Source organism: Sminthopsis crassicaudata, chromosome 5 (assembly GCF_048593235.1).
Source record: "Sminthopsis crassicaudata isolate SCR6 chromosome 5, ASM4859323v1, whole genome shotgun sequence".
Taxonomy (NCBI): Eukaryota; Metazoa; Chordata; class Mammalia; order Dasyuromorphia; family Dasyuridae; genus Sminthopsis; species Sminthopsis crassicaudata.
Window position 1 is genome coordinate 147,255,295 of NC_133621.1, and position 26,351 is coordinate 147,281,645.

At 32.0% G+C, this 26,351-nt stretch overlaps 1 protein-coding gene across 1 annotated transcript in view; it reads left to right on the top strand.

Annotated features, from left to right (window-relative positions):
* RSBN1L (round spermatid basic protein 1 like) overlaps positions 1-26,351 on the top strand; it is an 84,734-nt gene that overhangs the window by 38,992 nt on the left and 19,391 nt on the right. The window contains exon 3 of the mRNA XM_074268463.1: positions 8,456-9,099. Coding sequence (XP_074124564.1) covers positions 8,456-9,099 — 644 coding nt within the window. The remainder of the gene's footprint in view (positions 1-8,455; positions 9,100-26,351) is intronic.

Below are 26,351 nucleotides of genomic sequence, written 5' to 3' on the forward strand. Positions count from 1 at the left end.
GTTAAATGGTGAGACTTGCACTTTAAGAAAATTACTTTGGCAGTTGTACTATATATACATACCCCTGACTATTAAATTGGAACAGTAGTAAACTAATATTCAGAAAGTAACATTTGAAATGAAATAACAGTAAAAAAAAAGTTTGAAGTTAATCTAAGACTATGGGAATTGATAGTTAAGTTCTCTTCTGATGTAGAATTCTTAGCCAAGAAGAAAATAGGAAAATTGCTAGGTATCAAAGAGGAGTTGCTGTTGAAAATTCTGAATATGATAACTCAGGTTCTATTGTATTCTATAGCAGTTGATTATTCATATTAAACATAAGTTTGTGATATTTCAACTGATGATAAAAATTACTGATCATTAGGATCTATTATCAGTAATTTTTCCATCCTTCCTAAAGAAAAGATGCTGATGAATGAAATTATCATCCTTTTTTGCACAGCAAAAATTATCATTCTTTCTTTTCTTTTTTTTTTTAATGTCAATTTTATTTAATAAAATCATATAAGTTTCTGGCACATTTGACAGTGCCAATAACCTCAGTGGCAAGAACTTGTCTTTTTTTTTTTTAATTAATTAATTAATTTTTTGTTTTATTTTATTTTAAAATTAATTTTATAATTATAATTTTTGACATTACATATGCATAGGTAATTTTTTACAGCATTATCCCTTGTACTCATTTCTTTTCCGAATTTTCCCCTCCCCTAGATGACAGACAATCCCATACATGTTACATGTGTTACAGTATATCCTAGATACAATATATGTGTGTAAAACCGAGTTTCTTGTTGCACAGTAAGAATTGGATTCAGAAGGTAGAAGTAACCTGGGTAGAAAGATAGTAGTGCAGTTTATATTCAATTCCCAGTGTTCCTTCTGTGGGTGTAGCTGATTCTGTCCATCATTGATCAACTGGAACTGAATTAGATCTTCTCTATGTTGAAGATACCCACTTCAATCAGAATACATCTCCATACAGTATCATTGTTGAGGTGTATAATGATCTCCTGGTTCTGCTCATTTCACTCATCATCAGTCCATGTAGGCCGCTCCAAACCTCTCTGTATTCATCCTGCTGGTCATTTTTTTTTTTTTTTTTTTTCTTCAACATTTTTTTTTATTTATAATTTTTTTTTACAGTATATATGCATGAATAATTTTTTTATAATATTATCCCTTGTATTCATTTTTCCAAATTATCCCCTCCCTCCCTCTACTCCCTCCCCTTGATGACAGGCAATCCCATACATTTTACATATGTTACAATATAACCTAGATACAATTTATGTGTGTAAATACCATTTTCTTGTTGCACATTAAGTATTAGATTCCGAAGGTATAAGTAACCTGGGTAGATAGACAGTAGTGCTAACAATTTACATTCACTTCCCAGTGTTCCTTCTCTGGGTATAGTTATTTCTGTCCATCATTGATCAACTGGAAGTGAGTTGGATCTTCTTTATGTTGAAGATATCCACTTCCATCAGAATACATCTTCATACAACATTGAAGTGTACAGCGATCTTCTGGTTCTATTCATTTCACTCAGCATCAGTTGATGTAAGTCTCTCCAAGCCTCTCTGTATTCCTCCTGCTGGTCATTTCTTACAGAGCAATAATATTCCATAACCTTCATATACCATAATTTACCCAACCATTCTCCAATTGATGGACATCCATTCATCTTCCAGTTTCTAGCTACTACAAAAAGAGCTGCCACAAACATTTTGGCACATACAGGTCCCTTTCCGCTCTTTAGTATTTCTTTGGGATATAAGCCCAATAGCAGCAATGCTGGATCAAAGGGTATGCACAGTTTGATAACTTTTTGGGCATAATTCCAGATTGCTCTCCAGAATGACTGGATTCTTTCACAACTCCACCAACAATGTATTAGTGTCCCAGTTTTCCCACATCCCCTCCAACATTCATCATTATTTGTTCCTGTCATCTTAGCCAATCTGACAGGTGTGTAGTGGTATCTCAGAGTTGTCTTAATTTGCATTTCTCTGATCAATAGTGATTTGGAACACTCTTAAATATGAGTGGAAATAGTATCAATTTCATCATCTGAAAATTGTTCATATCCTTTGACCATTTATCAATTGGAAAATGGCTTGATTTCTTATAAATTAGAGTCAGTTCTTTATATATTTTGGAAATGAGGTCTTTATCAGAACCTTTAACTGTAAAAATGTTTTCCCAATTTGTTACTTCCCTTCTAATCTTGTTTGCATTAGTTTTGTTTGTACAAAAGCTTTTTAATTTGATGTAATCAAAATTTTCTATTTTGTGATCAATAATGATCTCTAGTTCTCCTTTGATGACAAATTCCTTCCTCCTTCACAGGTCTGAGAGGTAAACCATCCCATGTTCCTCTAATTTATTTATGATCTCATTCTTTATGCCTAAATCATGGGCCCATTTTGATCTTATCTTGGTATATTGATTCTTTATTTTCAAAGCAAAAAATAATGTTTGACCACTTCTTAAGTTACTCTGCAGTCAAGGATAAGTGTTCTGTTGCATGTGTGCAGTTACTTTTCTCCATAGGCATCTTTTCTTTTCTTTTTTTTTTTTTCCCCATTATCAAATTAATTTCTTGCTCTTCCTTTCTCCTACTATTCTCGTTTCTTTACTGATGTGATTCAGTTGTACTAATAGCATTTAAAGCCATAATAATGCACTTGAATGCTGACATTTAAGGCTAAAATTATTGGTTATGAGAGGCAGGAGAGCATAGTGGCAAGACTGAGCCACTTGAAATTATGAGACTTTAGATATTGGCTGTACTTTCATATTCAAATCACATTCAGAGCCTTAGACTCTAAATCTGGAAATTTGAATTTAATTTATATTATTTTATTTCACAAACTATAAAGACCTGTGTAAACTGTAAAATATTATCATATATCATCAATGAGCCAAGAAGCATATATTAAGCATTTATATTACTATGTATCAGTCATTGTGCTAAGCTCTGGGAGTCCAAAGAAAGGCAAAATATGGGTCTCTGCACTTAAAGATCTCATTTTCTAATAACTGAGACATTTAAAAATTGTACCTATGAGAAGTGTTACAGTTTCAATATAAGGTAATCTCAGAGGGAAGGCATTAACAGCTGGGAGTAGTGATAAGGGTCTCTTGTAGAAGGGAGGATTTGAATTAAGTCTTAAAAGAAGCTTGAAAATCCAGCAGGTAGTAATGAAGAGGAAGAGTATTCCAGTCAAGGAGTTAATTGTTAGAGTGTCTGTCATGTATGAGGAATAGCAAAAAGGTCATTGTCACTAGATCATGGAGGGGAGCAGAAAGTATAAAAATCCTGGAAATTTAGGAAGCAGACAGATAGTGAAGGGCTTTAAAAATCAAACAGAAGATGTTTTTTTTGAATCTGGAGCTAATAAGAAACCACTTTTTCACTGGGCAAACTTGGAGTTAACCCGACCAATTTAGTGCTTTAGGAAAATCATTTTGACAACTGAGAGGCAGACTAGAGTGAGCAAAGCAAGGCAGAGAAACTAAGCAGCAAGCTGTTGCAATAGTCCAGGTAGAAGGTAGTTAGAACCTACACCAGGCTTTTTGAGTTAACAAAAGGGATCAGATGGGATATATGGATTGCTTATGAGTGAGAAATCAATGATGATATCAAAGATGTTAGCTTCTCTGACTGAAGAGATGGTGCTAGTCTTGTATAAAAATTGTCTAGAAGAAGAGGAAGATTTGAGAAGAAAAATAAATTGTTTTAGACATGAGTTTGAGATGTTTATTGGATGTCCCAATTGTTATAATATAAATAGTAATGAAAGAGGTTTCATTTTTTTCTGGATAACTTTCCTCTTTTAGTTGTCAATCCCAAAACTGGTACAAAAAAACCCAACAACAACAACAAAGTAATAATTTTGAGAAATCTATTCAAATTAATGCAATTTTATATATGTATTTGTGGCTCTCCTAAAAAGAATTTTAGCTTTACTTTTTTCCTTTTACCTTTCCTGGGTCCTCAGTTAGTTAACTGATCCTATTCTTTCCAATATGTAACAGAAACAAGTAAACATTAGTCCTTAAACTGAAAAATTCCAGATCTATTTGGCTCTGGATTTATACTCTTGGAAACTTTTAAATTTTAGAATAATGTATATTTGAAAAGATTTGTTAATGCATATAATGAAGCTTTAAAATGAGAAATGACCTTATCGTCTTATGAAAATTAATATGTAGTTTAATTTTAAGGTGGTTAGGTAAGTTAAAAAACTTAAAAATAAATTCATCTTTATATAGCTAGTTTATTTTTATTTTGTCATTTCCTATATTTTACATACAAATATTTCCATGCACATTACATTTATAGAGAAAGATAATTAGTAAAAGAGTAGAAGAAAAATAGTTTGAAGGCAAAAATTGCATTTTATGACTATGCTTTTGTATATCCCATAATAGCATAAAATGGGGAGCAAGGTGTACCTTATTGATACATTTCAGCGTGTCTGTGTGTATGTGTACGTGTATGTGTAAATGAGAGGTTTTTTGTTTGTTTAAGCCAAATACATATTTTAAGTGGTGTATGGAACTTTTTTTGGAGTAGCATTTAGGAATTCATAAGACGTAATCTAATTGCCAATTGAAGTTTTAGTCTTTTAAAATTAGTATAATATTCTAGAAAATTGTTAACTCAGGGCATGCATGATAGTTGATAGTTCTGAACACCAAAAGTGCACATTGATAATAGAAAGTTATTTATTCATCCTTAAGAGTAGAATCGTCAAGGTTTTTAAACTTGATCTAAGTTTCAAACCAAATTTATTTTGTGAATTTTAGGTTTTATGGTTTACCCTAAGCTATTTAAATAATACTTCGCTAATTCTATCAATTAATCTACTTTTAAATTTTCATGACTTTTTTTGAAACTTCTAAGGCATATGAATTTCTAAAATTCTTTACTTTAAAAAAATTTAGTCAATTCTTGATTTTCTTTATCTGTTTTGATGTTTAAGTATTAACCTGGTTGAAATATTTTTATATTAAAAGTGATAAGTCATGATTATTTTGAATAATATTTAAGTATCTATCTCTATAGAGAGCTGAAATATATCTCTTTTGCTCTTATATGAAGTGAGTCAACAGGAATTTATGGTTTAAGAAAAATTTGTTAGGAAAAATTTTTTTCTTCGCTGCCCCTTTTAGCACTACTTTTTTTGGTGACATGCTTTTCTTGACCAGAGCAACAGCTTTCAATCACTTTTTTATTAAGTAAAACTTTTTAAAGAGCCATGATTGACTTAAAAATATAGCTAAATATTTCTTCTGTTATTTTTGTTATTTTTGTTTTTCTTTTTGTACACATCCTATAAAACACGTTTTGAATAAGGATAAAAAGATAAAGCGCAAAGAAATTATTTTGAATTTTTTACTGTTCCCTCTTTAAAAATTGTGACAACCAAAGAGACTGTGTGTGTGTGTGTGTGTGTGTTGCTGAGGCAAACTTAATGATATGGATGGTATTGAAAAACTTCATTTAAAATGTATATGAGAAAGAATGGTAAGTGGAAAAATCAACTCAGTGATTTTGTAGGTTTTTCATTCAGATCTTTTTTTAAATGAATCTTTTATGTGCAAGATAATGTACTAAACATAGGACTACAAAGACATGGTCTCTGACTTTGGGACACTTATAAAGTTAGTAGGATAGTTAATATTACAATAACTTTCATGTGATTAGCATAAACAGTATTTAAATTGAATAAGTATTTCGAAGAAGGAGAAATTATTTTTAGACATGATGGTCAGGAAAGGCTTCATGAAGAAATTCCAGTTTTAGCTGGCCTTTGAACGCTAGGTGGAATTTTGGAAAGAGAGATAAAGGAGGGAAGAGCATCCTCGGTAGAGGAAAAGAACCTTATTAAAGGAAAGATTTAACATTTCTTCAGGTAATGCTGAATATTGCATTTATTCAAGACTTCATTATTCGAGGATCACTTTAGGGAAGTACTAGAAAGTAAAGTTAGAAATTTTGAGACTGAATGAATAGTGGAAATGCTTGAATGCCAGTTTAGGCATTTATTCATTATTTGGTAAGCAATAAGAAAAAAACTCATTGTTTAATGTGGGGAATGACAAACTAAGTAGTATGCTAACAAAATTTTTATGGTAACTCTGCAAGATGTGTTGGAGTAAGGGTAAGCTAGAGGCAAGAATACTAGTTTAGGAGACTTGCAGTAGTCCCAACTGTGAAATAATAAGGATTTGAGTAGAGTAGAGAAGATTGGGGGAGGAAGGAAGGAAGGATAGATAGAAGCAACATTGTAAAACAAAAATCATCTAGTTGAGAATAGATTACACTTTATCAGCAGGAGGAATCAGAGTTTTTTTATTGAATGGTAGGGAGAATGATGGTTCCATTTCACAAATTTAATTCAGGAGTGGCACCTAATTTGGAAAAGAAGATTTAGACATTTGACTTAAAGTGATCTTGGACATCAAGGTAAAAAGGTACTAAGAAATTAGAAGTGTAGGATAAGAGCTCTAATTAGTATTTAAATTTTAAATTGAAGTTTGAATAATCAGTGCAAAGGTAAAAGTTAAGTTATAGGTGTGAAAGATCACATGAGAAATAAATGTAGAGAGAAAAAGAAAAAGGAGGAGAATGGATTCCCAAGGAAAGTTCAATTTAGAGTGCAAGAGGAGAACAACCAGAGAAATAAGATGGGGAAAGATTCAAGGAAATTGGTATCAGAAGCATCAGTTAATAGCACAATACTCCAGGAAGATGATCCCGGGGGGGAAAATGGTAATTAAAGATATTGCTGGAATTTTCAAAAACAGTTTAAGGAAATTAGTAATTCCATGCACTGCAAGCTAATTTGCAGGGAGTTAAAAAGAGATCAGGATTTAAGGAAATGGAAACAATTGGAGATTAATTGTGAGAGGAAAGAAAAAAGTAGAAATAGGATATATTTTATTTTGGATGTAGCAGCATCAGGTCAACATTTCTTTCTAGAATAAACAAGGAAGGAGAGTTTGACTGAAATATATAAAGATACTTTGATAAAGCAGAATCTTGAAGTGTGGAAGAATTAGCTTTGAGACAAGGATGAACAAGAAATGAAGTCAGAAATTCTGAGGAGAATTCAAGGGGTTCAAGGAAGGGGGTGTCCTATACAAATAAAAATGAATATACTCATTTAAAATTTTTATTTCATTTATTCAAGAGAATCATTTTAGGAAATATAATTTTTCTTTTGAGGAAATTTGTAATTTTCTGTTCTGTGTTTAGATAGATACGATAAGCTTATAATTATGTAACATAATCAAAACATTATATTGTCTCTTTTGATTTATATTGCAGTCTTTTGAGTTAGCCAAGAGCAAGTATTATCCCCATTTTATAAGGGAGGAAAATTGAGGCTTAGTACTTAAGTGACTTGCCTATAATCTGTTTGCCTTTCATGCACAATTCATGATTTCTTCTTTTTTGTTTCTTTATTGTTTAGCTCATGCTTTCTTTTGACTACGTATTTTTGATTTGAACTTTTAATGGTATCAATCTGGGAATTAGTAAACTTCTTAAGGATGCTAAAGCACCTTACAGTTGTCTGGAACAATAACACATTAAGTGATTGCCCTGTGATCACATGGAGTTATTATGTGTCAGATGGTGGTCTTCTTGATTTCAAGGCCAGCCCTCTTATTTCCTGTACCAGATGACCTGTTAGTCTATAGAATTATGTTAATATAGCCTTATTCTTCTGCTTCTGTATCTTATCTCTGATGAAAATAAACAAAAGGCATGGAGGTATTAAAGTTCTGTTACTCTCCTTACATCTTTGAAATGACTTTGTAAATTATCTTTTTGCTATGTCTTTTTCATTAATCCCTTCTTGGAATTTAGAGAACTACAGGATCCCTAAAAAGGCAAAATTAGCTCTGACATAGATAGAAGCAAATCAGGTAGCTTACAAATTGCCTCCTCTTCCTATTTTGCTGGTTTTATATATATCTCCATGTACACTTTCATATTCTGTCACTCTTCTAATTGTAATTAGCAGGGTGGGAATAGGGAATGAATTTGAGTCTAAGGGCAGTTTTCCAACTGTAAATAATGGGTGCTTTTCTATACAAGGTTAGTGTCGATAATTTTTTTTCCCTCATATTTTATAGTGGATTGTTCTTTTTATTTTTTCAATGTTTTTATACTTTTGACCTAAAGTATGATATTTAAATTTTATGCATCTGAAAGTCTTAATGATCTTAGGGATAGTTTGCTTAAAATGGTACTAAAACTTTTTGGACACTTTGTATACCAAATTTTCTGTGCTGTATAAAGTTAATACCCAGTACAAAGTACAATAAAGATAAAATTGCCCTTTTTAAAAAAATTATTAAAATGCTTTACCTAAGGTGTGGAATTTTAGCAGTTAAAATAAGGAGTTTCAAAACAAATTTTTCCCAACAGGTGGGAAGGACAAACCAAAAACAAATGCAGAAGACTTACAAATTAAAAAGGTAAAGAAGAAAAAGAAAAAGAAACACAAAGAAAGTGAAAAAAGGAAGCGTCCAAAAATGTATAGCAAATCTATTCAAACCATCTGCTCAGGATTGCTTTCTGATGTTGAAGATCAAGAAGCCAAAGGCATCATAGATGATCATCTTAAGGATTATATTGGAAAGAATTTGGACACCAAGAAGGAGTATGAGTCTAAGATACCAGAGAACAGTGAGTTTCCATTTGTCTCGTTAAAGGAGCCTCGAGTTCAGAATAAAACGAAAAGGTTGGACACATTGGAATTCAAACAGTTCATTCATATTGAGCACCAGCCTAATGGAGGCGCATCAGTTATCCATGCCTACAGTAATGAACTCTCCCACTTGTCTCCTATGGAGATGGAGAGATTTGCAGAAGAATTTGTGGGTTTGGTTTTTAGTGAAAATGAAAACTCTGCAGCTTATTATGTAATGGGTATTGTTCATGGGGCAGCTACATATTTACCTGACTTTTTAGACTACTTTTCATTTAATTTTCCCAATTCACCAGTGAAAATGGAGATATTAGGAAAGAAAGATATAGAGACAACGACTATGTCCAATTTTCATGCTCAGGTAAGAGGTTCTCTTTTTAAAAATAACTAATGGTATTTCATGAAGTTTCTTTTTTTCTGTTTTGAATTAATTGTTTTCAATGTAGTTATGAAATGGAAAGTAAAAATGAAGTATATAGGAGAGTGTTAAGCATAAATTATTTTCTAAGCCTGGATAGATTACATGCAAAGTGTTTTTAAAATTACCATTTCTAGCAATTATTTCAGTATTTTTCCTTAAAGCTGATTAACAAAACCTATGTGAAGTAAAAAGAAATCTTATTGCTCTAAAGAAAGGTCTTAGGTACAATTGGCAGTAAAAAGGAAGAGAGAAATAATACCAGCGTTTTAGGAGATGTTCATGTCAAATTTTTTTTGAGAATGGGAAAGATTAATTAGCACTAAGCAAACAGTGAAAAGGGAGAAAATGACAAGGAAAATTGGACAAATTTTCTAAGAAATGAGATTTAGAGATTCTTCTGTAGAGCAAAGGAAAACATAATTTGTGAAAATGTAAAGGGTATTTGAAGTATGGAATATTAAAGGATTAGGGAGTGTGAAATAGATGGTCTCAGGGTTCTTGGTAAAAGTAGGAGATTGTATTAGATGCTGAAATAATGTGTGAAAAGGGCTGTTTGGAAGGGGGGGAGTAGAAGGCAGAGAGAGAATTTAAGATTACATAATATGAAATTATAGTAGACTGAGTTGCATAATTTGTTTTAATGCATAGTAGTTTAACAATGGAAAATGGATCTCAACTGCTGGGTTGGTTTGTTTGTTTGTTTTACCTTGAGTACATAGAAGCAAAAATATTGGTAAAGTAAATTGGTTAGAAAAAGTTTTGTATATCAGTTGTTTTCATATTCCCGTGGATGACCTGTTTGATTAATTTTCAACAGCCTATAATAATCTTATATGATACATTCATCTTTACCTTTATTTGAATAATAATTACACTGTTTAAAGGAATTCAAAGCTGGAGTCTACATAGTAGAATTTACCTTTCAATTTGCTTTCCCATCTCCAACACTGAAAAAGTCAGTGCTCCTTTCTCTTGATCTCCATAAATTTTGGGGTAGGTGTGGGAGGACAACTTATGCTAAACCACTTATCAAAAGTTAAAGAAATCAGTTACTCTCCCTATTAAATCCCCCCAAATTCACAACCACCCTTTCCTGAAAATTTTAACGTGCCTTAACTTTGGAATAAATTTTTGCATTGGTTCATTTTGTAATTTACCTCACGACGTAGATATTTCTTACCCTTTCTTCTTGGCCATTAGGAAAGACCTTTAAACAAAGAAACAAAAAAAATAGTTATAGCTTCCAAAAAAAAAAACAAACCCCAACACTTTAGGGAAAAAAAATTATCTTTTTCTGTCCTGAGTCAGAGAAAGCTGAGTTTGAATACTATCTAGAGAAATAATGCCATTAGGTATTTATCAAAGGCTGTGGAATATAAATTTTGCATTAGGGTTTTGTGCTTTATAATTTTGGAATTATATGACTGAGATTCTAGTTTCTTGTGCACATTAAGATGTCTTCCCTTTGATATTTTTACTCTTCCTTTGAACATTTGTGTTTCATATCTTGGTCAATCTGGATATGAGGTTGTATTATAAAAATGTATTATGAATTAAAATATAAACATTTTGGGGACAGTAATAGAAACATTCCCTAAAATTTATAGAATGATCCATTTATTTTATGTTTTTTTTTTGAAGATATGATTATGACAAAAGGGTGTAGGTTATCTGATTATAAACTTCAAACCTTTTGATAAAATTTTATTTGAGAAAAGACAGATGTGTCGTTTTTGTTAGTTTAAGCCTAATGTTTACTAGGTATAATCTTTAGTCAGCCTCAAATTCAGTTTATAAACTAAGAATTTGTTCAGCTCTTTTAATTGCCCAATCTATGTTACTAAATGCTTTTCTCACGATAGCCCTATTTGGTTATAGCAGTAATAGTAACTCCATTTTATAGATGAGAAAATTGAGACCTAGAGAAGTTTAAGCAAATATCTATGCATGGTCATACACATATAAAAAGTATTAGGGCTAGGTTTTGAATTCTATATCTTTTTTTTTTTTTTTTTTTTAATAGTTTTTATTTACCAGATTATATGCATGGGTAACTTTACAACATTGACAATTGCCAAACCTTTTGTTCTAATTTTTCCCATCCTTCCCCCCCCCAAGATAGCAGGTTGACCAATACATGTTAAATATGTTAAAGTATAAATTAAATACAATATATGTATACATGTCCAAACAGTTTTGCTGTACAAAAAGAATCAGACTTTGAAATAGTGTACAGTTAGCCTGTGAAGGAAATAAAAAATGCAGGCGGACAAAAACAGGGGGACTGGGAATTCCATGTAGTGGTTCATAGTCATCTCCCAGAGTTCTTTTGTTGGGTGTAGCTGGTTCAGTTCATTACTGCTCAATTGGAACTGATTTGGTTCATCTCATTGCTGAAGATGGCCTCATCCATCAGAATTGATCATCATATAGTATTGTTGTTGAAGTATACAACGATCTCCTTGGTCCTATTCATTTCACTCAGCATCAGATCATGTAAGTCTCTCCTGGCCTTTCTGAAATGATTCTGTTGGTGCTTTCTTACAGGACAATAATATTCCATAATATTGAATTCTATATCTTGCCAGGCATTTCAGTATTCTTTCCATAATATCACTCTACTTCTAAAACCAAATTATTGATCTTCTTTATTTCTCCCTCTAAGGAGAACTTTTGAGTTGACCTTCTGATTAACTGTACCTACCTTTTTTTCTGTTTTCATTTATAGTAAAACTCTTAATATAACTTTACTAATAGTAGACACACTTAAGCAAAGAGAATGCATTAAAAAAAAAAGTTTTTAAATTGTCAAAGAACTTTTAAATTCTTATAATTCTCTAATTCTTTCTTACCATTTTATCAAATGGGAAGAGCTCCAGAGGATCTAAGGCCACTGTTCTTTTTGTTTGTTTCATGAGCCACATTTTGAGTGAGAGTCCAGTTGTCTGGTAATGAGATTTTTCTATGTAGGTATTTGTCTTTGGACAATATGTATTCTGTTAATAGAGCCTTTGAAGACCAAGCTATAATAAATTTCAAAATTAGGAGTTTTGTGGTGGTTGCTAGAAAATTACATATTTGACTTCCACTAGCTTTTAAGTTTCCTTTTGAATAATTTTAAGAGAATAAAATTTTTAAAAATTAGCTCTAGAGAACTTAGAAATAACTCAGCCACATCTTTCTATATTAAATAACTCAGCCACATCTTTCTATATTCCTTCCCTTTTTTATATCAAACCCAGACATAGGTGAAATGGTATACCCAGAGGTCATCCCATTAAATAGAAGATGTCACATTTAAAAGTTAAGATCCTCTGACTCCACAGTTAGTATTTTTTCTTTTATTCTTTATTGTCTTGTTGGCATTGCATTATGGCGCTCTGGAGCCAAAAATCAGAAATACAAATTTATACAAGTTAATGTGTCCTTGGAAATCATCTTTGAAGAAGCCTTTTTAGAAATCTGTCATTTAATATCAAGGGAACTGTTGAATTATATTAAACATAAATATTTCAAATATGGAGGTACCTGCTAAAGTAACCACAGAGGAATCAAAGCCAGATGAATCCTAACAGTTTTAATATATGGTAAAAGCTGTATTTATTATTTTTGATAAGTGTTTTAAAAAACTGCACAGATAGAATATGAGGTAGTAGAAAACTGATATTTAATAAAATAAATCTAGATATAGATATTGGACTTATGATTTCAGTAATATAAATAATTCCCAGAAGAGAAAACTCCCTCTCTAAAATAAATCTTTCTGAACATTTAACTGTAATTTAAAATCTTTCAGAGTTGCTAGACTTTTGAGAGCTTAAGTTAAGTAATTTGCCCAAGGAGATTACCAACCATTATGGACAGTATTATCCTCTACAACACAACTCCTTTGAAAGAACTGCGCTTTAAAGGGGAGAAAACAAGAAAAAAGTTGAGAGAAGAACTGAACAATCAAAACAATGAACTTCTATTAAAAGTTATAAATAGCATAAAATTTAGCAAATACTAGTCAGGAATGGAATTCATTCAGAAAAGTAGAAGTTTTAAATTTCATTCTTATTAAACAAAAGTTTTTCTATTTTCAAACACTCAGGGTCTTAGAAGACTGATGAGACTAATAAACAGCAACCTTATTGTTGTAACCATAGCTAGTTTGCTGTAAAAGAACTCTGGACTTGCAGTCAGGAAGACTGTCACTTAATCCTTCTGAGCCTCATTTTCTTCACATGTACAATGCGTTGCCTTACTAGGTTGTTGTGAAGCTCAAAATGAGATAAAATATCAGAAGTGCTTTGCAAACTTAAAACACTATATAAATGTCAGCTAATATTAGTAGTAAGTTATAGCAGGAACAATAGCATGCTATGCTTTTCATGATGCATTTCAAGGGGTTATGTTCATTTTTTGCCTTTTACCATCTCACACTATTGACTTTTGTTGACCTTGCACTCTACTTTAAAAAACAAACAAAAACAGAGGTCTTTTTCATTTAACAGTCTAACCAAGCACATCCAGTGCTACCATTGTAAGATTGGTCCTAGAACTACCATTGTAAGATTGTTGAAACCTTACAATTTGTCTCAGGTTTTGGTTTTGCTTCCCATTCTATGCTGTTGAAATATTTTTGGATCCTGACTTTGTTATCTTGTATATTATTTTTCTCTCCCAAGTTTGTGTCATTTGCAAATTTGATAAAGCATGTCAGTTGTACACACATATGATTGATAAAAATTTTAAATGGAAAAAGACCAAGGATAGATTCCTGGGGTTATCTCCTCAAAACTGACATTGACCAATCACTTAAGATTTGAATCTCTCCTTTAACTATTTCTTGATGAAAAGTGAAAAGAGTAGAACAGAAAACAATACCTATAGTGACTAGAAGAGTGTAAAAGATCACAAAAAGGAAGTTGACCTCATAGTTGGGGAAGAACTAATAAAGGTCCCAGAGAATAGATAATAAAATATGTCTCCTTCCTACAGAAAGATGGAATATTACTAGGATAATGTATTCATAGACAGATTTCATCACTACATAAAATATTTTTTGTTTTTTTGTTTTTGTTGGAAGGGAAGAAGTTCCATTTAGAAGGATGTGGTTTGAAAATACTGTAGTTAAAGACAAAGGCATAGTTAATCTACATATATGCATACTATTTTTAAATGAAAAGAGGTTTTTCTAACATGACTTGTTCCTGATGAAGCTATTCTAGTTTTTATTCACCTCCATTTTCTTTATCTTTTTATCTTAAATTTTGTCATTTTGAATCAGCAAGCATTTTTTTTCCCCACCTGCAAAAAACTAAGCCTTGTATTAAACTTTGTAATATAAACATAATCAAGGAAAACAAATTCCTATATTAGCTCATCAACTTCCTGTCAGGAAGTCATCACTGGTCTTCTGGAATCATTCCTTTCATTCACCTAGATGTCTGTACTTATCTTAGATTTTTTAGTTACCAGAATGAATAGTTTACTTTCATTTACCTTTTCATTTACATTGTTGTAACAGGTGTGTTTATCTTAAAAAACAAAACTAAACTAAAAATTGCTCTGCGTCAGTGATGTAGATTGATATTTGTCTTTTCAGCACAATTTTTCAGCCATCCTCATTTGATAGCTGTTCATACTTTATTTTATTTTTGTTATTATTATTTCTATAGAGTATTACTGTGAATACACATATATACATACATACATAATACACACATATACAGGCAGGTCACCATTAGGATAAAAAATATACTTAATAATTTGGGGAATTGATAATTTTTTATTTTGGCCATAAATCTTCATTTTCCTTTCTCTTTTTTAAATCAGCTGGTCTTTTTTCTCTTTCTCCTGACTCTTATTACTGTTTGTGAAACTGAATGTAGTTACAATTATGTTAGCAATATGTTGATTTTCCTAATTTGGTTTGCTTATTATAAAGCAGAGTTTGGAAGGGGCCTTAGAATTCATCTAGTTTAATTTGTACCTAAGCAAAAATAATCTCATCTATAGTATTATATAATAAGAACTATATGATGGAGGTGGGGGAGCTCCTTACTTCTACAAGTAATTCATTCTACTTTTATGTAGTATTGTTTGGAAGTTTTTCCTTATTTGAAGAAGAAATACACCATTCTTCAACTTCAACCTATTGTTTCTAGTTCTGCCCTGTAAGACCAAACAAAACAAATGTAACTCTTCTTCTGTATAACTGTATATACAGTATATAGTAACTATTACTATATAACAGTTATTCAGATATCTTGAAGGTAGCTGTATCAAGGGTTTGTATCTTTTATCCACCTTTCTGCATATGGATAGATTTCATGGGAAGTTTGTGAACTTGATGGGGGGTGGGGAAGAAGGTATTTTTAGATAATAGATAATAGAAAGTAGATACTAAATAAGAGGTCCAAGACACACAAAAAGGATAAGGATCCTACTCTAAGACTTCTTTAGATTAAGCCTCCCTATCTTCATCTGTTGACATGGTACAGTTTCAAATCTCACCATCCTTCTATGAGTAAGCTACTATTGCAGTATCCTTCCTGAGAATGTGGTACCCACAGTTGAACTAAGCAGTAGAAGAATTACAGGAGGAATATAACTTCTTATTTTGGGTACTGTATTAATGAAACCTGTATTATTTGGGTACTGTATTAATGAAACCTGAAGATAATATTGTAATTTTTGGCTGTCACATCACAGTGTTGATTTTTATCGACATATAATTCCTTAAAAGAATGTATTTTCTGGGTATCTTGCAAATCTAATGAAAAGGGTTTTAGATGAAAAGACTTAGTAATAGAGAAGATTGTTTCTATGTATCTCCAAAGTTGAATACTATAGAATGTAGCTACATTGAAGAAAGAATAGCAGTTGAGATCCCCTATTTGTTTGGAATTCTTTCTCATCTTTTGTTTTCTTTGTTTTTTCCTGGGACTGGAACCCACTCTCTACTTCTACCCCACTCCTGAATTGAACAGAACTTATCAACTGGCACAATCAAACAAAACAGATTCCTGTAGTGGTGATGTCTGAAAATACATGTTTCATTCTTCATCTTAAATCTACTACCTCTCTGTCAGTGATGTCATGTAGTCAAAGAGTGTTCAAAGTTTAGTGGTTTAGGGACTATAATTGCAAATTTAACAGCTGTGTATCATTTTATAGCTTTATCAACAATGCATTATATGCATCTCTCCTAACCCCCATCAACAGACCCTTCAACATTCATTTTCCCTATTGTTATTCTTGTAAATTTAATTGGTTTTTAACTGGAACCTCATAGCTTCATTAATTTTCATTTCTATAATTATTATTATTAGTAAGTCGGTACATTTCTTTTTTTTTTTTTTTAACATGGTTCTTGATAGCTTGGATTTCTGTATTGCCTGTAGCATATCCTTTAATCACTTACCGGTGAGGGAGTGGTTCTTATTCTTATAAATTTGAATCAATTCCTATGTTTTGGAAATGAGAACTTTATCATAGAAACATGCTGCATGGATTTCCCTCCCCTCCAGTAAAATGTTTCCCTTCTAATTTTAACAATATCACTTTTGTATAAAGATTTATTTTTTTATTCTGAGTTGTTGACTTTGTCTTCTGTCCTTTGGTTATAAATTCTTCTGTCAACAAATCTGAAAGGTAGTTTATTCTTTTTTCTTTTAATTGGTTTATGATGTTACCCTTTATGTCTAAGCCATGTCAGTTTGGAGCTGTTGTATGAGAAATTGATCTATACCTAATTTCCGACAAGACTGCTTTCCAAAAATATTCCCAAGAAACTGTGTTCAGTAATAAATACTTATTCTAGTTGCTAGGGTCTTTGAATCTTCACTTTTACAAATGAGTAAAGAGAGGTTCAAAGAAGTTCATAGAAAAATGATATTTTGTAATATTCGGGCTAGCTTTCTGGAGGTCTTTCCGATGGGCCTTGGTCTTTAGATGGAGAAGTGATGAAGGCAGGAGAGCCACCAGGAGGATGGTCAAAAATGGAATGTCTCATTTTCAGTCCTTTTTTAACCCTTTAAATACCTTGGTATGATTACATGATTACAACACACCATGTATGTTTGAACTTGAGAACCATTACATTACCATGCTAAGAACTAAGTATATGTATACTAAAGAACCATCATCTCATCAATTCCACTAAGTTAACACCTTGTTTAAGTATCCTTGTTTCAAATATACTTCTCCAAAGTTCCAGCCCTCTACAATAGTCCCACGTGGTAAAATAGTACCCAGCCCAAGAAGATTTGGAGTTAGGTCTTCTGACTTGAAAAGTCAGGACAGTGCCATATAGTTCTACTTTATGGGCCTTGTTCACCTACATTCAAGATCTCTCAGTCTTGTCCTCAAGGATATGATAAATGTCTTTTAATGAAAAGCAACTCACTCTCTACCTTCCGTGGCCATTGGCAGTGCTTTTTCCTTAGCCCTTGCAATTATCATTCAGGGGAGTGATCCTTGTGGAGGGGGGACTTGCCACTATTCAACTACTTACTGCCTCCAATGGTCAGAGTCCAGGGATAGCATGCCCTCATCTCCCCAGATAACCCCTTTGATCTCTATCTAAGGAAGGAATCCTTATGGAAATTTGACCTCTCAAACCATCTTTTCCATTGTCTTAACTTGTCTCCTCAGCAGTCAGAAAAGAAAGTTCTCACTTCCACATTCCTCAACATTATCAAATGGTTGAACATTAGAAATGAATATGCTTTTATTAATGAAAATGAAACTAAAGAATACAGGTTGCTATCTGCCTTGATGTTGCAGCCTAAGCTGATTAGGATTTTCCATTTATCTTGTAGCTAAAAAACAAAACAAAACAAAACTTTTGTTTCCCCTATTAGAAAGTGAACTACTTGAGAGCAGGAATTGTTTTTTCTTTGCAACCCTAGTGTTTTGTAAGCTCTCCATAAATGCTCAGATGTTGATTCATATGGATTTACAGGTCCTAACAGATGATCTCTCTTCCTAATTGCTCTGAATATAACTTGCTTTGTGAATCTCAGTTACATGTTGACTGCCTAATTAGATTGTAAACTTTCTGAGGGCAGGAACTAGTTTGTTTGTTTTTTTTCCTTTTCCTCTTTTTATATCTCTAAGGCTTAATACAGTGGCATGTGTCAGTGCTTGATATAATAAGTATTTAATAAATGTTGGTTATTGATTGATTCCTAAAGCAAATCTCTAAGATGTGAGCAAGAATGCCCAAGTCTTGCCAAAACAGCTGTTTGCTGCATCAAAATTCTGGTGAATCTGGAAAAAATTCCTAGAGTATGCATTTTTTGGTGGTCATTTAAGCTCTTTGAATCTCAGTTTCTTTAACTGTAATATGGGCACAGTAATAGCTATAGTGCTTAAATGAAGTCATCTATGCAAATCTTCCTCTAAGTTAAAGGCTTAGAGAAGGCAGCAGATTTAGTGAGTGTACAAATAGCTGATGTTTTAGAAAATGTTTCAGAAGATGACTGGATTTCTGGATTCTGAGCTTTAAAATATGAAAATGAAAGTCTACTTTTCAGGAATGCCTTTTAATTATGTATTTTCATCAGCCTCATAAACCTAATCAGAAGAACTAAAATGTAAAAAGAGAGGTGGAAAAAAGAAAACTGCTTATGTATCTCTTGCTTACCAAGCCAGATACCATAGGGAGAAGGAAAAATAACAATCAAAAGCAAATTCACAGAAGATATCATCTAAGGAAGTGAGCATTATGACTTAGGCCTTCAAATGCTTTATATAAAAATATAAACAATGTAAGTAATAGTAGTGTTAATTCAAAATTCTTATTTACAAGGAAGTAGAGTGAGTTGATACAGCAACTCATTCGAAGTAAGAAAGACTTGGGCTCATCTAACCTCTGACACATACCTCTGTGATTCTGGGCTAGTAATTTAATATTTTAGGGGTAACATACCTGTATCCTATAAGACTATAATTTTCAGGATGGTTGCAAAAATGATACTGTAGTCATCATGAAACATGTATTAAGTGCCTGCCATGTGTCAGATTAGTGTTATGCACTAGGAATACAGAAAAAGGCAAAAGACAGCCCTTCCTGTCAAGGAGCTCATAGTCTAATAGGGAAAATGATGTACACACAATTATGTATAAACAATATATGGGATGAATTTGAGATAATCCTAGAGGAAAGGCTTCTTGTTTAAGGATAGGTTTTTGCTGGGACGTAAAAGAAGTTAGGAAATGAGAATGAGTCAGCCAGAGGGATCAACCATTGAAAACATCCAGAGGCAGATGATGATGTACCTTTTTTGAGGAAGAACAAGGAGGCCAGGGAAAGTTTTGAAGGGCTGGAGGTGAGACATTGGAGTTGAGAGACAAAAAGGGAGAGAGGGATAACATTGTCAGGCTTAAGCTTTAGGAAAATCACTTTGGCAAGTGAGTGCAAGATAGATTGGAATTGAGTTTTGAAGCAAGACAACAAATTCGAAGGCTTTTGCAGTAAAGTAGGCAAGAGGTAATAAGGGATTGAATTACGGTGGTGGCTTGGAAAGAGAAAGGGATGTTTTGAAGAGAGATGTTGTGAAGGTAGAATTGATAAAGGGTTAGCTAACTACAGGGAGTGAGTGAAAGTTCAGTTTTAATTAATAGTGAGGTTTCCTGAATAGATTACCGGAAGGATTGTAATCCCCTCCATGATAATGGAGGAATCCAGAAGAGGAGAGATCCTTTTGTTTAGCACATAATGAGAATGAGGCTCATAAAGAGTGTCTAAGAAGCATTTTGAGATGGGTGATTGTAGCTTTAAGACATTAGGGCTGGGGCTTAGGAATCATTTGTATAGAGATGATAATTGAAAAACCTGTAGGAGCTAATGAGAATTGATCATAAGGAGTGAATAATAAGAGGAGTACTCAGGGCAGCAAATTGGGGGACTGCACAATTGGGTATAATGTTGTTTAAGAAACTACACTGAAGTAGTCTGAAGGAAAAGTAGGAGAGAACTGTGCTATAGAAAACTGGAGAGAAGAGAGTATCTCAGAGGAGGTGATCAACAGTAACCTGCCACAGAGAGGTCAAAAGATACAACTGTTGTGGGAAAAGTGATTAGCTATGGCAATAAAGAGATGGTTGTTAAAACTGGAGAAAATAATTTTAGTTGAATGATAGAAGAGTAAAAGGAGAGGAAATAAAGATTGAGTATAGAAAGATTTCTCATGGATTTTAGTTGTGAAGATGATTAGAAGTAGAAAATGATAATGATAGGGATTGTAAGTGAGGGTTTTTTAAAGATGGGGAAACTCAGGTATATTTCTAGGTTGCAGAGTAGGAACCTGTAGATAGAGCTTAAAAAGCTAGGAGAGAATTGGGGTGATAGGATAATTTGTTGGGAGAGGACAAAGAGATGCATGTAGAGATTTTCCTTAGCAAGGAGGAATGCCCACTTTTTCATCTAAAGTAGGATTCAAAAAGGAGGATATATCTGAGTGATATAAGATAAACAAAGGAGAATTGTGCAAGAAATCCAAGGTTGGGGACTGGGAAGAATGGCAAAGAATTCAGGAGTAGTTATACTATAGAATTTAGTAAGTTAAGCAAGAGCTCAAAATAGGTAAAAAGAGAGTATGATCAATGCAAGGGTAATAGCTTGGAAAACATTTCAGTATAGGATAACATCTATTCCTTGGTTTTGAAACTTTTGGTGATAGTTCTTATTTTTTCATTTATTTCCTTATTGAGTAACTGAAAATTTAAGTACATTTAAGAGAAAAATGTTAAACAGGCTTTAATTCTGTGATAGCAAGCTTTATGAAAGATGTGTAACCTGGTAAATTACTTAACTTTGGTTTGAGGCTTACAAAATAAAGGTCTTTTTCTGGTTCTTAGGGTTGCTTTTTTTTTTTTTTTTTTTTTTTTTTTTTTAGTTTAATCCCATAAAACTATATGAGAATAGATAAAATGGGAATTTTCTCCAGTATTTTATCTCTAGTTCTAACACTAATCTTTATCTTTGAAAAATTCTTAATTATTTTTATATTTAAATTATAAAATGAAACAATGAATGATGTCATTCTGGGATCTGTGGGAGGACAAAATAATGAGATTGAAAGCTCATTGTAGAATATTCTATGAAACCAGGAATTTTATTTTCTTTTCCTTGGATTCCCCAGCACTTTCAGCACTTCATCTACTTTCATTTATCAGAGGCATTCACAGAATGTTTGTTGAATTGAAACACATTTTTTGGCCTCCCTGTCTCATTCTTGCTTTGTTTCCATACTTCTAAAATATCTTGAAAAACTTAAAATATATTGATTTTATACTGAAATCAGATTGCTATGTAAGACTGTATTAACTATGAAAGTTTTATTTCATTTAAAATAAAGCTTTTCAAATTTTTTTTTTTTTGTTTCTGCTCTTTGTCATTTTTGTTATTCTTTTCTTTGAAATATATTGTATCTTTATTACCATCTATTCACAGTAGCCAACATTATAGGAGCAAGTAAGGATTTAAAAACTCCAATTTGTATTTGTGTGTGTGTGTGTGTCCTGCATTGAATTAATGTTAATTCCTTCTGAGTTATTTGATAATTAAAATATTTAGTTAATTAATCATGGCTTCAAGTTTTATTTCCATATGATTCTCCCATCTCTTCCATTTGCCTTGAGACATATGTGAAGTTATTTACTTTGAAAAAAAGCTTATTGTTAAATATTAAAATGCTTTTTTTCCTGCCCCTTAAAGAATGCTTCTTTCCTTCCATTGATATTTGCTGGGAGAGTTTTTTATTTAAGGGAATAGCATAGTTATCTTTTGACGGGGTAAACTTATTTCAGTTTCTGCCCACACAAAAGATTTTTGGGTGGATAATTTTGAAATGAACTGTCCTTATTTTGAAGAAATATTTGTAACTTTGGAAGGTTTCTTAGATTTGATGGGGAGTAGCTCCCTCTTGTGGTTCTTAGGATTATCAAATGTTCAGTTGTCCTGATCACCTTAGCTTAGAAAGACCTCAAGATTTCCTACTGCATAGGGGCCTCATCTTATCCTCAGACCCTGATAGCTCAGAAGAATTAGAGGCCAGTGACTTCGCACAGCCCTCCCTCACTCAAATCCAATTCACTTGCAAGTCACAACATCTCTTTCGTAATCTTTGGAGAATGAAGGGCAAACAACCACCTGGATCATTTCTGAAGATATTTTCAAAAGAAGTAATATACATTTTTTTGTTTTTGTTTTTATGCAGTAGGCACCTTCCAACACAAATCCTTCTACAAAGTATATTTTGCTGAAGAATTTATCAGTTTTTGTTTCACCTGTTAGAATTTAAGCTCTATACAAACAAGAAAATGCTTGTCATTTCATTATAAGGAGACATGATCTAGCACTTGCTTTTCAATTTTATCTTTATAACTTTTGGCTCTGCTTTCTTTGCTTTGTATCACATGAGATGAGTATTTCTCTGAAATATTCATTTTAAGTAATTTATAATATTCTCTTACAATCATACCAATTTGTTCAGCTCTTCTTTAGTTCTTGTGCACATATTTTGTTTCTAGCTTTTTATCAGTTAATGGTTTTGTGAACATTTTTGTACATGTATATTTTCTTTTAGTCAGTAACTTATTTGGATATGATAATAGTTATAGACTCTCTGGATCAAAACCGAAGACTCCTTTTTTAGAAAAAATAACAATATTCAGTTTTATTTAAGCAAGGGACAATAAAAGTTTTAAACCTCCAAAGTCTTGATTTATGCATTTGTTATTTCTGCATTTAAAAATTTCCAAGCCAATGTGTAATTATTAGAAATTCATTACATATATTCTGTATACTGTATTTTATTTAATTTTTTAAAGTATCTTTAAATTAAGAAAAAGATTAGATTGAGAAAGATACTGAAAATATTTGATCTTGAACTTAATCTTTGGTCATTGTTGCTTATTTACTCTTATTAGTTCCCTTTTAATGAGCAGATATTTTATCAATAAAGAGAAAAGAGTATAGGATATTATGTAGTATTATTTAATTTCTGTAAAATTGGCTTCAGTGGCTTCTTAGCAGTAAATCAAGAGGAGGAAGGTGAAAGAAATGTGTGCAAACAGTTGTTGAACATTTTTACTGTTTAAATTAATAGAAGGGGTTTTGCACTTGGTATTGTGGGCATTGTGAGTATTTGTGGAAAGGAGTGTTGTGTTTGAAAAGCCTATTTTATTCTATCACAAAAGAAGAGAAAAAGATAAAATGTAAGTAGTGTCCATATAAAAACATAAAACAAAATGAAACTCATGCCTAAAAAGAAAAATCTACAGTGGAAGTTTTGCTAGATTTCACTTCAGAGGATCTGTATTTAAAGTCCTCATTTGTTATCTGACCTTAGTGACTTTTGGGCAAATTACTTGTCTTGATTTTATGTTCCCTGTAAAATGAGATGATTTAACTATATGACCTACTGTAAAAGTTTTCTTCCAGCTCAAGTCTATGAAATATTTCTCATTTTTAAAAGAAATGTTAAATGCTCACACTTGCTGATGGTTATGCAGCTAGTTTTCTTAAATAGTAAAGAGACATTCCAAATATTCCAAATATGTATAATTTTGGGACATGATAATTTTTTGCTTGTTTCTACCACTAGGTTAATCTCTTTGTTTTTGTTTTGTTTTGAAAAACTCAACATTTTAAGCATGCAGATGTGGTTAGGCACAAGAATAATTAATGAGTTATAGTTAAGTTATATATTTTTTATTGGGATTTAAAGGCTTTGAAGGTAAGGTGTGACCAAGATAGAAATTACAATCAATATTTTTTTTCTTTAGGAACAGTTAATTTTTCTGGATTCAGTGCTAAAGAATTAAAGTCCATTGTACATTTGCTCTGTAGAAGAGGGACCCTCTAAATTTACAGACCTGGAGATTCTGTGTCTTGTTCTGGCCCCATTTGTTCTTATAACCTTCAAAAACTGGAATATTGAAAGCCCTTGTTATGGCTAATTTCTTTTGCTGGTTAATACTAATGCCACAATTTTCAGGCTTAGGCATAGTTTAATGATTTTAGTAAATCACATCATAAACATACTAGTTATTAGTGAAATTAGAAAGACTGGAAATGTATCTGTCATATATTTATGTACATATATATATGTATAATTAATATCTTAATATAAACAATTTGAGGCAATACTATGGTGCTAAGTAGTGATCATAGCTTTATTTCCCAAAAGATCTTCTCATATTACCATACCCCAACGAATTACACAGAATAGGAAAAATAATCCCTGAATATTTCATTAGATGGCAAAATCTAGGAACAGGCCATTAAGATCAAGAGATGGGAGAAGTACACAAAATAAAAGTAAAATAATTCTTTTAGGCATAGAATTAGAATTATTAAAAGCTGATTGAGATTGAGCTCAATTGCTCTGGTTTTAAGAATTGCCGTCTATGATATGAGAATAACAGATAAGATAGTGTAAGATAATCATTTTGTCAGAATTTCTTCTCTGTCATGATTTGATTAAGCTATTCCTACCAGATTTTTTTTTAAGTATTTGAGATATTTCTTCAAAATTTATTAAAATAACTTCATTATAAGTATCTTCATTTGTAGGAAGGTACATATAGGTTTAAGATTAGTGATTTTTTTTCCCTAATATTTAGGTTAATTCTACAGTTATGCTAATTTTTAAAAATGAACGAATACTTCTTTAAACATTGTTTATAAAGTTTTAATTTTATAAACATTATTTAAGAATTGTGTGGTGTTTTGTAAGTTACTTAATCTGTCTTTTGGTATTTATTCAACAACTTCTGAAGTCTTGATCTGGAGACTGTTCTCTTCTGTTTTTAATATTTTACTTGGTTTATTTGCTTATGTAAATAACATTTTTTTCGAATGCTTTTTCTTGTGAAATCTTTGGTAATTTCAAACTTCTTTCTGACCTTATTTTTCCTTTGTATTTATTTCCCTGTTATTAACTTCCTTCCTTCCTTTAGAAATACAAGTCATGACACTGAATAAAATAAAAGCATAATCTGAGATATTTGGCAATCATCTCATTAATTTTTAAAAGGAAAAATAGCAACTGTCTGACAAAAATGTTCACAAGAATACTTAAATAATATTAATATTATTTAAGTATTCTTGTGAACATTTTGTATACTGTATTCTGATTTTTTTTCCATTGGAAGGGGGAAAATGACTTCAAGTTTATTTGTCACAACTTTTTTTAAGGGGGAATAGGATTTTGTTTTAACTGAAGATGTTGGAGCAGTGAATTGCCTTTGAATTAGAGAAGGTATGTTAAAACATTTTTAGTGTTTTGAGTTTTTCATATTGACCCAGCTGAGCTAGTACCATATTAAAACATATTACCATTTAAAACATATTACTTGAAATTATTGCAACTTATACATGCAAGTTTTGTTAAAATATATTGTCAACTAATAAGCATTTATTGAGCACCTGTCATATACCAGATACTGTGCTCTTTGTTGAAAATACAAAGAAGAAATGAAGCGTTCTCTCAAGGAGCTTACATTCAATAGAAACACTTATATAAACATATATGGACATATCTTGGAGATACTATGGGTCTGCAATAAAACAAATATTGCAATTGGTTTCCCAATATTATGTAACTTTTATGTTATATTTATACTATGCTGTAGTCTATTAAGTGTACAGTGATATTATGTCTAAAAATATATACATATCTTAATTAAAAATACTTTCTTGAGTAAAAAGGTTAACCATCATCTGAATCTTTAGCAAGTCATTATCCTTTTGTTTGTAGAGGGTTTCATCTGATCAGGTTGGTGGTTGCTGAGCAGTTTCTTTTATTAAAGACAGTGAGGGGCAGCTAGGTGGCACAGTGGATAGAGCACCAGCCTTGAATTCAGGAGGACCAGAGTTCAAATCTGGTTTCAGACTCTTAACATTTCCTAAGTGTGTGACCCTGGGCAAGTCATTTAACCCCAGCTTCAGAAAAAATAAAAAAAAAAATAAAGACAGTGAGGTTTGCTGAATGACTTGATTTGTTCATGTAAACACTTCAAGACCATTGGCAGGATTATTAATTAGCATAATTTCAATATTTTTGTGTCCCAAGGATTAAAAAGGCGAGAGGAGAGACTGGGGATATTGAAACAGAACCCACATTTATCAGTTAAATTTGCTATCTTATATGGGCATAATTCATGATGCCCCAGAAAAATTACAATAGTAA